The sequence below is a fragment of the Etheostoma cragini genome, unplaced genomic scaffold (genome assembly GCF_013103735.1).
Source record: "Etheostoma cragini isolate CJK2018 unplaced genomic scaffold, CSU_Ecrag_1.0 ScbMSFa_1523, whole genome shotgun sequence".
Lineage (NCBI taxonomy): Eukaryota > Metazoa > Chordata > Actinopteri > Perciformes > Percidae > Etheostoma > Etheostoma cragini.
This window is the reverse complement of record NW_023265587.1, coordinates 510,575-523,119: the sequence shown is the minus strand read 5'-3', so window position 1 is coordinate 523,119 and position 12,545 is coordinate 510,575. Positions and strand designations below refer to the sequence as shown.

The window sequence follows — 12,545 nt, the reverse complement described above, 5'->3', positions numbered from 1 at the left end:
CTAGAGACGCCTACAAGTGTTCCAGTCTGCCGCTAATTGCTGGAGAAGAACAACACCGACCCCCAACATAGACTACATGTAAATCCTGATCATAAAGAGTGACGTGAGACTTTCCCCACCACCCCCAAAATATTTAATAAAAGGAATTAATCAAGTAGCGTGTACTTTTGGTGGTTTCGCTACCGGCTATTAGACTTTTGGGTGTCCCTGCTACTGGCAGAAGTGCAAGCTAGTGATCTAGATTCCCTGAAGACCACAAACACTACTTGGAAATGGGACAGGTGTGGAATTAAAACCCCGTGTTTTAATTAACCGTACCGAGCTGTCTGAAGAGCTGGGCCACGGTGCTGCCGCTGACAGGAAGTGCGTCATCGATGGGAGTCTGGATGACTTGCCGGTCGCCAGCCCCTAACGTTATAGTCCTCTATAGATGGAGAAAGAGAGAGAGAGTGAAAAGGGAATTAATCATGGCGGTGCGTGTCCAGTGAGCGGTGAGACTCAGCGACACAGAGATGGAGGATCCCAGAAGCTTAGCAGGAACATGACAAATTAAAGGCAAGCCATGCCAGCCAATCGGGACATGGATAGAGAACGGGACTCCATGCCGACGACCTCGCTACGACACAAAACCACCGTGTCAATGAGCTTTTACGGGGGAGAGACGTCACGGCAACGCGGCAGGTGTCGAGTCCTTTAGGGACCGTGAAGCATGGACACAGTTAACGCTGTAGAAGCAAAATGCCTTTTTTAACCCTTGTGCTGTCCTCAGGGTGAAATCTGACCCGTTGTTTTATCAGTAAAGTTAAGTTAAGTCCAGTTAACTCAGTTAAGTTTCTTTCAACCAAAATGTCCAAAAATGGCATGCATGCATGGATGATCAGTGGTAAATATGATTACTTTCGTTGAATTTGGGCGGATTTATTCAGTTTCATAGCATTTGAAAAAAAAAACTTGGCAACTACCTGGCAAAATAAGTCATAATTTAAAAAATAAAAATAAAAAAATAGGTGTAATGTCGTATAAATTAGGTTTATTGACCATGTATTGAAATAAAGAAATGCCAAAACCGCTGGACATTTGGACCCGGAGGGACAACAAGTTCATGGTCGACAGGAAGACAACACAAGGGTTAAAGAGTTCACAACAGATACACAGATACTGCTTATTACAGGGAGGACCTTCAGGGTCTCTGATGACTATGCTCTCCATTACAGAAAACCACATTAAAAGTGGAAATCTACTTTGGCTCCTGACAGAATGAATGCAAAGTCAATAAATATTGACTTGTGAGAGGTTTGGATAACAAGCGTAACCGCGAGTGGAAACGGGGACGATTTAAACGGCAAAAATGGAAATCAATACAATACGAGCATAATAATAACACACGAGCACAAGATGAATTACTAGTGGACACGGTAAACCTTAGGGACGGGATTTCTACACACATGAAACATGTGAGACTTGCTAAAAATGTGTGCAAATCAAATGTCAAGTTATGCTTTAAAAAAAACCCAGCATGTGTCAAAATGGATGGCACAAAATCCAGATGTTCCCTGACCTACTGCACATAAAAAACCAGAATTACACGAGAGCACCTGGGCTACTGTGAGCGACAGTAGACATCCGAGGTGTATTTTAATCTTGTCGGAGGGGCTTAAAGTCAGTTTAATCTGCATTTAGTTTCTGGAATACACCTTGTAGTCAGTAGGGCTGCGTGTAGCGGGGTGGGGGGGTGGGGGGGGGGGGGGGCAGCGTTGGTTCATGCTCTCTACAGCAGCAGCAGCAGCGATAGCATCAGTGACCACAGGCGAGCTGGTAGCGTTTCAATACTGTGATCCAACATCTGATCATCATGGTGTGTTCAATTCCCGTTGGCTCAGGAGATTTCATAATGAGGGGCTGATATGCTGATGTTATTTACATCGTTGTAGAGGACGCTTCTGATAGGCTGAAGGTCTGCATGGCTCTGATGTAGCATCTTCATCGCTGTTCCAAAGGACTTCTTCTCATAACACACTATATCCGTCTCATAACGCACTATATCCGTCTCATAACTCACTATATCCGTCTCATAACTCACTATATCCGTCTCATAACACACTATATCCGTCTCATAACACACTATATTCGTCTCATACACACTATATCCGTCTCATAACACACGATAACCGTCTCATAACACACGATAACCGTCTCATAACACACTATATCCGTCTCATAACTCACTATATCCGTCTCATAACACACTATATCCGTCTCATAACACACTATATCCGTCTCATAACTCACTATATCCGTCTCATAACGCTGCGTATTCGTCTCATAACGCACTATATCCGTCTCATAACACACGATAACCGTCTGATAACACACTATATCCGTCTCATAACACACTATATTGTAGTTATAAGCAGGTGTGAGAGTTTATTCATGCATTTGTCAACTATAACTCTCATAAAGCCATTGATAAAACACCCCGACTACTATAAAAGTTAGCACTCGGTGGCTAACACCAACAATGGATATTAAGCTAACTTGGCGCTGGCAGTAGCCTCTACTTTGTGTATTTTTGCACACTTAAAATCTCCTTATAGTTACATAAAACTGCACCATGTGTTATAAACCATTTAAAAAATGTGTATTTATGTTCCTAAAGGGACATAAAGTTACGAGAACCACTGCAGGTCCATGGGACACCCCCCACTTACACTTGCACCGAATATTAAATGAATGATCAGTTGTTGGTCACATACTGAGTCTGCGTTAAAGCATTTTGATTGGTTGTCCTGCCCCAGGAGGTGTGTTCTGATTGGTTAAAAGGGGAACGGGTGGAGGAAAGGAAGCTGAGAAAGCTCGGAGCTGATTGGTGGAGAGAGGAGAATATAAAAGGCAGGCAGGCAGGCCGGCCGGCGTACCAAACTCTCCTCTCTCTCCTCCTGGCCCGGCTACACAAGCACCCAGCAGAGAGAGAGAGAGAGAGAGAGAGAGAGAGAGAGAGAGAGACACACACACACACACACACACACGCACTGCAGGATAAGACACAGGTTAAAAACAACAGGAGTATTAACAATATGACGGTTATGTCTCAGCATGGCTGAACAAGTAAGCTGCACAAACAATAGTATTGTTAACATGAACTGCAGTATAACATGAGAGACATACAAATGTGTGTATCATGTAGCCATCGCTTAGCAACCGGCAGCTCAAAAACAGCAACGGATGATCCATCACTTCATTTTACTCAAAACTCAAAATGAACACACAGCGAGAAACGACAGTACAAATACATGACATATAAATGACATATATAACAGTATAAATAGAGGGTTATGCACATTGCTTGTACTAGTGTTGTTTATTGGTCACACACACACACACACACACACACACACACACACACACACACACACACTCTAAATATAATGGTCTGAAAAGTGAAGCGGCTGCAGGAGTGCCTTAAAGCTGCATTCTGTGTGATGTCCAGCAGGGGGCGACGCCACTGGCTCCAAAAAGAAGTGTTTCTATGGAAGTCTATGGGGAGAAAGCCCTACTTCTACCTTGGTTTAATACCTCAATAAACACTTTCTTAATGAATATATGGCCTCAACTGCTAGCTCCAAGTCTTCTTCAATAGAGCATGATGTTCATTTAGTAAATTAGGGTCCCATTTATTTTAGAATAGACGATGAAGCAAGGAATGCTTTAACTTTGCTTTAACTTTCACGGATGCTACGTGCATTATGTTTACAGTCTCTAAAGCTCACGTGGTGTCACTGGTCCATGTCAGGAGACAAGTAGCCTACAAGCTGCTAACGAGAGACATCTGTGATGTCAATAGAGTAAAAATGGACCTCCTTAACCAAGCTGGTTCGCCGCTAGCTTAGCTACAAGTTAGCAACAAACACAACAAAGGCCGTCAGGTGAATGGCGTTTCGAGCTAACGTTAGCATAGCAACAACCCTAGATAGCTACGACGCTTCTGAAATGATTCCTATCTTCTGTTATTGTTCCTATTAACAAAGGTTTATTATTTTATGGATTTTACAAAGTCCAGTTCGACACGTAATGTCGTAAACCGGTTCAATCTGAGCACGTGCGACTCACATCTGCACTCGACTGACTCATCGGGAGTGACACGTGGTTTTCAAATTACACTGCATGTGATGAGGACATTTCTAAAGCCGAGGTATTCCTTTTTACTGAAAGTATCTGTCCTAAAACTGATACTGGACACTGACTTCCTGCACTGAGGTCCCCTTCGGTATCCAACTGCAATGATAAGAGGAACAGGGGACAACTCGAGTCCACAGGCTACGTGACACCCAACAGGAAGTGGCCGTGACCTCCGGCTAAACAACTTCTTCAACTTTTTCAAGTGGGCTTTCTGTCAGTTATGCCTTAAAGTGCTAATGTGTTGTCCCGAAATGAACTCCCGTCAGTCAGAGCACATGGAAGTGAGACGGACGTTTGTTGTCTTCCCGTCAAACATGCGACTTTTTGTTTTTCTGCGTCGGAATTTAAACTTTTTTCCATGTTTTGGTCGTCTTTTTCAAAACTTAAAAGGGATTTTGTCACTATTTTCTGCACCTTTCGATGTTTTTGTTGTTGTTTTTTCCCTCCACGTTTTAAGTTTTTGGACATTTTTGTCCCTTTTTTTCCAACGTTCTTACATAATGTTTTTTTAAATGCTATAAAATTGAGTAAAACATCAACATTTAAAGAAAGTAGTGATCATTTCATTTTACTTGGGAAGAGCGTTGTGTGTCCACGTTAAAAAAAAACCACTTTTCTGACTCAAATTGGACCCAGGACAACGCAAGGGTTAAAGTGCTAATGTGTTTGTCCCAAAATGAACCCCCGTCAGTCAGAGGACTCGGCAGTGAGACCGACCGAGTCCAGAGACCGGGATCTGAATCCCCTCTGTCCCATGAAGCCCTACCAGAGACCGATGAACACAGATTCCTGGAACAGTTCGGTCACTGACGGATGGTACGATGACCACTTGACTTCCTTCCATAGTAAACAGAAGTCACCCCACATCATGGGGAAGTCTGTAATTACCACACACACATACTCACACAAAGGTCATAGGTCAGGGCTGTGGACTGTACAGACTGAGGGGATTCCCCGTCTTGATTAAGACCACGTCCACACGTCCCAAAACAGCCCTTTTTTTCGGATCCATTTGTAAATGACAACATGTTACTTCCTATTCCAGGCCTATAGGTGGCGCTGTTTCTGCTGCAGAAATTCACCACCAAACATAGAAGAAGAAGCATGCACGCTGTGTACAAACAGACAGCGTGTTCTGCCCCAGTAACCCTAACATGCTCAACCATAGACACACAAAGAGTCGACGCCGCATCGAACGCTAACGCCTACTAGCGCTGACGAGCCGTGGGGCGGCCATCTTGGACAGGTCACCCACTCCAATGAGCTGTCATCATAGCTCTTATTACATAGGTATTTGGACAGATACACCTCTTTCATGTTGTGTTGACTCTGTACTCAATCACAACAATAACAGACATTGTTACATTTACAAAACCCAGAGTGACAGAGATTGCATCTTCTGCTGCTGAGTAAACGAGCATGACCTGTCCAAGATGGCGGCTGGATTTCTCGTGCTCGGCAACCAACGCGGCGTCTACTCTTCATTATGTCTTTCTCGCGCTGTGTAGATGTAGAGGAAAGAGATGCTGAGATTAGGGCTGCAACTAACGATTATTTTCACTGTTGACTCCTAAAATATGGCCTTCTGATGGCATTTCACCATTTCATCAAATTATGATGACTTATTCCTATAAATCTAGGCATGTAGTTCTTTCAGGTATGTGTGTGAGTGATGTGGATGTGTTTTTGTATTTCAGAAGTATTGTCTTTTGCACTTTTTGGGCTTTTTCAGAAATAAGAAATAAGACAAACGCAAAGACATATCTGTAGAAATACATTCATATAAAATCCATTTTATAAGTCATTTATTTCTGGATTTTTTTCTGGTCTACGTTGAGACATGTGGCTAGGGTACTATTTTAGTATGTAGCCCATGTAATATGCTTAGAGGTGGTGTTTTTTATTATTATTAATTTAGGCGAGAAAAGCATGTATTTTCAAGTGTTTTTAAAGAGGGGGAGAAGCAAACACTGTGATGTAGAGGAAAGAGATTTTCACTGTTGATTCCTCTGTTGGTTAGTTTTTTGATTAATGGATTACTTGTTTTATCTATAAAATGTCAGGAAATGGTGAAAAAAATGTCAATCAGTGTTTCCCGAAGCCCTCAAATGTCTCGTTTTGTCCACAACTCAAAGATATTCAGTTTACTGACACAGAGGAGAGAAGAAACTAGAACATAGTCACATTTAAGAAGCTGGAATCAGAGAGTTTTAACCTATTTTGTGTTAGGTCTTCCTTCTATAAACTTCTCTTTCCTTAAAAAATCACTCAAGCTGATTAAGTGATTCTCAAAGTAGTTGGCGAACCTATGAAAACGGGCTCTGAATGTAAAAATGTAACGTTGAAAGGCAGAAGGTGTATAACAGCAGAGATGACTTCAGCGTCATGTTGCTGGAGCTTCTCTGTTGTGTGTGTGTGTGTGTGTGTGTGTGTGTGTGTGTGTGTGTGTGTGTGTGTGTGTGTGTTTTGGGAGGGGTTGACGTGTAAGTGTGTGTAGTCTTTTCTAAGTGGCCTGTCGTCCTCTTGAGTCGAAGGAACACTACAAATATATTTCTAAGGGCCTCATGGAGATGTGTGCATGTATACTGTATGTGCATATATATATATATATGTGTGTGTGTGTGTGTGTGTGTGTGTGTGTGTGTGTGTGTGTGTTATAGAAAGTGAATATCCAAACGAGGATGCTGTTTCCATGACCTGTATTAAATTAGAGATGTTGTCATATTCTGAATAATAGTGTAATATGCTGTAGTGTGCATGTAAAGTGGTCCCTGTTCTAAGGTCTGGTTCAAGACAAAATCTGGTTCAAGACACATATGAGAGATTAAAAAATTAATTGAAACACTTGAATGATTACTGTGATCCTGTTTTGACGACATAAAACACAAAAAAGCAGGTCAAGAACAGCCGAAGTGCCGCCAATCCCGCGTGATTTCAAATGACTGCACATTCCTTAAAAGACAAGAAACCCAAAACCTGGTTTTTGATTGGTTTTTGAATTTCAGTCAAGTTACCTGGAGACAGGCCAGCAGCCAATCACAGGCCAGGGCCTGAGGAAAACGGGGCTAAACTACAAACTGGGGCCTCATCTGTAGCACGGAGGAACCGGCGTGCAGTGGGGTGCACACAAAGACACACACATAGATATCTGGTAGTGTGTGTGTGTGCGTGTGTGCACCATGGACACACACACACACACACGTGTGATTGGGATGTTTAAATGCTGATTCAAAAATGGAAGTGAGATTCAAAACAATGTACAATATATCGAGTTTTCTCGAAAACAAGTGAGATATTTTTTTTTTTAACATTTACTGACGTTTTTATCAATGTTTTTAACTTTTTCCTACGTTTTGGTCCCTTTTTTTTAACACTTTTTTCAATGTTTGTCACTTTTTCTGACGCTTAACACTACGTGACACTAGGTTATTAACTTTAGTTTTCCAGTTATTTTTCGGACTTTATGGTCAATAAACCTCATTTATAGGAAATTATACCTAATGTTTGAGAAATTAGGAAGTAATTAGGCTAAAATTAAAGGAATGTGTATTGATGATAATCTTAGACTGGAATATGTCAACTTTTACTCAATACTCAATTTAACCTGAGGACTATGTGAGGGTTAAATAAGAAAATGACAAGAAAAGTGTTCACAAAAAACACCAAAAAGTGTTGTTTTTTTTTAATCACATCCGAGGTATCGCAGATATGATAAAAGTTGACTGATCTGGTTATGAATTAAAGGGTTGTTGTTTTCTTCCAAGGCCAATATTGCTTGCAAATTGTGGTGAATCGGTCTAAATCTGTTAAGATCCTATCTACAAAGGAAAGCTTTGAAATCAATGTCTCCCGGTATTATGTATTATTTATTTATATCACACAAGAAAATCCAGATGATGACAAAATAACATGTCAGGAACCCTTGTGCTTATACAACAGATCTCAACTAAAGACTAAACTAACCACAGGCCACGCCCCCAGCTTTGACGAGTCACCGGCCGAGTGAATAGCGCCTACTACTGTGCATGACGTTGGACAGCCAATCACCGGCCATGTTAGCTCGTGCTGCGTGCTTATTGGCTCACTGACGTTGATGAGATTCACTCCTTAGGGGTTGAAATCAGGTGTCGAATTACGTGTTATTTTTTCGATACTTGATACTTTAGAGGCATCACGATTGGCTTAGGAAGTACTAATTGGGGGCGCCCAGATAGCTCTCACCCCCCCCTCTCTCTCCCCTTGCATGTCTTCAGCTGACTTATCAAAATAAAGGCTGAAAATGCCCAAAAATTACTCTTAAATAAAGAGAAAAAGTACAGAATTCGGTACCCAGCCCTAGTCACAGCTTAGCATCGTCCTCGTCACATTCGGTTTATATGACATCATCACAGCATGACTTGCACACCTGGCTTTGTAGGGCCGTGCAGCTCGTACAGGTGTGTGTGTGTGTGTGTGTGTGTGTGAGCGACCGTCAGTTACCTGGGAGCCTCCAGCGATGGGGATGATACACGTGAGGAGGTTTCCGATCACCGTTTCCAAGGGCACGGACAGGCCGTCGACATGGACGGTGTAGATCAGACTCAGACAGTTCTGTTCAGTCAAGGAAGGGGGGGACACACAGAGGTCAAAGGTCAACAAAAGCACGTGCTAATACGACATCGGTCGCCAGAAGGCCGATGCACACAAACCCAAACACACGTTGTCTGTCATTTTCCCCAAAATTATGTAGAAGTTAGCGCCATTGGGGAGTATTTGGGGCTGTCTTGTGTGCGCGTGCCGTACCCTGAACGCCTCGGTGTAGTCCAGTCGGGACACCAGCACCAGGCTCTTGGGGGCGAAGACCTGAGCTGATTGGACGACGGCGAGCCCCTCGTCCACCTCGTCGGCCTCGCTGGCCTTGGCCTTCTGCAGCTGAACACGGAGACAGAACAGAAGACACGTCAGGGGGAGAGAAACACGTCAAACTGTAAAACCTGGTTTACACGCAGGATCGGAGGTAGGAGGCAAAAGAAGCTCTGGGTCGTTGGCGTTTCTTTAAACCAATCACAATCGTCTTTGGCGGCGCTAAGCCCCGCCCACAAAGACGGCGGCTCTCTAAAATGGACTCAGGAAGGACCTTGTTTTGCACATTTTCAGCCTGCAAAAGAAGACGCCTCATAAAATATTGAATGAAGCTAACTGTAAAGCGAGTTATTCATATGAGCTGATACATGGTTGAACATTATTTGCTCTTACCAGTGTGTCGCCATGGCAAATCCACGGCAACTGGTCCCGAAACCTCCCAGTTAGAGGGTAAACGCCATAAACATATTCTTCTTAAATCTTAACAATCATTACCTGAAAGAACCAAGGAGGTCTGCCTTGTTGCACCATCCAAATGTTCTTCAAAACGAGTAGCAAGTGGATCCAGACTAGTAATGACCCAACATGGGGTGGAGGACTCTGGTTATCTGGTCCTCAGATCTGTGCAGGGTAACTCTAGACCGCTAGCTAGCACCCAAGACGATTGTGATTGGTTTGACCCAACTTTGGGTTGTTCTTTTTCTACACCTTTCTCATTGTTTTTGTCTGTTTTTTTCCTATTACTTTTTTTTAAATTATTTGTCATTATTTTTCAATTTTTCAAAAATGTATTTGTCATTTTTTCCAATGGTTTTGATGTTTTTTGTCACGTTTTCCGATTTTTTTTATCACTTTTTCAGCGTTTAAAAATTTTTTTGTCCTATTTATTCCAATTTTTTGTCACTTTTTTGATGTTTTTTAAATTATTTTTCATTAGTCAATTTTTCAACAATTTCGCTGTCGCTTTTTCCGATGTTTTTGATGTTTTTTGTCACGTTTCCCAATTTTTTTTATCACTTTTTCAGCATTTAAAAATTTTTTTGTCCTATTTATTCCAATTTTTTGTCACTTTTTTGATGTTTTTTAAATTATTTTTCATTAGTCAATTTTTCAACAATTTCGTTGTCGCTTTGTCCCGTTTTCCGATTTTTTTATCACCTTTACAGCATTTTATATATATTTTTGTCCTTTTTATTCAAATTTTTTGTCACTTTTTTATGTTTTTTAAATTATTTTTCATTAGTCAATTTTTCAACAATTTCTTTGTCGTTTTTTTTCGATGTTTTTGATGTTTTTTGTCACGTTTTCCGATTTTTTTTAATCACTTTTTCAGCGTTTAAATACATTTCTGTCCTTTTTATTCCAATTTTTTGTCACTTTTTTGATGTTTTTTTAAAAATTATTTTTCATTAGTCATTTTTTCAACAATTTCTTTGTCGTTTTTTTCGATGTGTTTGATGTTTTTTGTCACGTTTTCCGATTTTTTTTGATCACTTTTCCAGCGTTTAAAAACACTTTTGTCCTTTTTATTCCAATTTTTTGTCACTTTTTTTATTTTATTTTTTTAAAATTATTTTTCATTAGTCAATTTTTCAACAATTTCTTTGTTGCTTTTTCCGATGTTTTTGGTCACGTTTTCCGATTTTTTTGATAATTTTTGTCTGTTTTATTCCGATTTTTTGTCACATTTTTAATTATTTTTCATTAGTCAATTTTTCAACAATTTCGCTGTCACTTTTTCCGATGTTTTTGATGTTTTTTTGTCACGTTTTCCGATTTTTTTTGATCACTTTTTCAGCATTTAATAAACATTTTGGGCTGTTTTATTCCGATTTTTTCAAAAGGATGTGCATGGCTTTGTAGGGAAGGACCAGGATTTTCAATGCGGTCCGTCTCACCTGGGGGTTGTCCAGGGCCTCCCAGAAGGTGAAGCAGGCACAGTAGTGACGCTCCGAGTTGATGTCGGTCAAAACCGCCACGAAGAAGGAGGCGGGTTGCCGCTCGGGAACCAGCTGCCAACCGCTGGGCTGGCAGAACTAGAGAGGAGGAAGAAGGGGAGGTGGAAGAGGGGAAACCGGGACATCAAGATGGGGATGGAAAGAAAGGGCACAAAAAAAAGAAAAGACAGGTTAGTGTGCATCGCAACCGGGGTGACACATCAGTCACATGTTCTCACTGCACCTCAGGGTGATTCATCCAGGGCAAGGCTGTCATTAACGCCACAAAACAGGTTGTGAAGACGGCCCGCCTTCCTCCTAACACCTGAGCCATGTGAGTACATGTGGAAGTAGATGCTGGGTCTTATTTGTGATCACAATGTAGTTTTAGGATTGTGCAATGAATCCAAATTTGGATCGGGATTAGTAATTTGGCTCCTAGTGGTCAGAAAAAACATCAGATTTTGCAAGTTAACAATGAAAAAGATAGGAGTATGAGTATGAAGGGAAATCTCACAGTTCCAGGTGTTTTTACTGTTCAGTGAATGCAACATTTTTCCAAAAGTCGATGTGTACCTGTGTTAAATGATCGTGATCTCAAAATTACGATTACAAAACATCGGAAAAAGCGACAAAGAAATTGTGGAAAATTTGACTAATGAAAAATAATTTTAAAAAACGTCAAAAAAAGTGACAAAAATAGGAATAAAAACAGACAAAAAAAAAAGTTAAAGCTGGAAAAGTGATCAGAAAAAACGTCACATTTTGCAAAGTAAACAATAAAAAAGACGAGTAAAGTATGAAGGGAACTGTCACAGTTTCAGGTGTTTTCACTGTCCCATTTTTTACATGTTCAGTGAATGCAACATCTTTCCAAAAGTCGATGAGTAATTGTGTTTTGAATGATCGTAATCTCAACATTAGCAAGTTTTCTTTGGTACAATGTGACATTTGGCTCCTAGTGGTCAGAAAAAACCACATTTTGCAAGTAAACTCTTATTTTTTCATGTGTTCTGAATGAAAAAGATGGGAAAAGTATGAAGGGAAATCTCACAGTTCCAGGTGTTTTTACTGTTCAGTGAATGCAACATTTTTCCAAAAGTCGATGTGTAACTGTGTTAAATGATCGTGATCTCAAAATTACGATTTTTTTTCCTCAGCCCTAAATTGGTTTAGTAAGGATTACGGTATGTCGTATCCAAATATTTACTCGCACAATAAGAAATGTAAAGGGGGAAATCAATGCGGTTATCGTTGGCTAAACAACAGAAAGTCAACATTAGCGAGTTTTCTTTGTTAAGATGGGAACAAAAAAACTGAAAAAAATCGGAAAGCGTGACAAAAAAACATAAAAAACATCGGAAAAAGCGACAAATAAATTGTGGAAAAATTGACTAATGAAAAATAATTTTAAAAAACGTCAAAAAAGTGACAAAAATAGGAATAAAAACGGACAAAAATGTTTTTTAAACGCTGGAAAAGTGATCAGAAAAAACATCACATTTTGCAAGTAAACAATGAAAAAGACGGGTAAAGTATGAAGGGAACTGTCACAGTTTCAGGTGTTTTCACTGTCCCATTTTTTACATG

The 12,545-nt window shown here is 40.6% G+C and overlaps 1 protein-coding gene across 1 annotated transcript in view; it reads right to left on the bottom strand.

Moving 5' to 3' along the window:
• The window catches only part of sbf1 (SET binding factor 1), a 68,074-nt gene that overhangs the window by 35,786 nt on the left and 19,743 nt on the right, over positions 1–12,545 (bottom strand). Inside the window, exons 3-7 of the mRNA XM_034865358.1 lie at positions 10,917–11,054; positions 8,959–9,087; positions 8,656–8,766; positions 2,916–2,945; positions 319–424 (exon numbers count right to left, since the gene is read on the bottom strand). Coding sequence (XP_034721249.1) covers positions 319–424; positions 2,916–2,945; positions 8,656–8,766; positions 8,959–9,087; positions 10,917–11,054 — 514 coding nt within the window. The remainder of the gene's footprint in view (positions 1–318; positions 425–2,915; positions 2,946–8,655; positions 8,767–8,958; positions 9,088–10,916; positions 11,055–12,545) is intronic.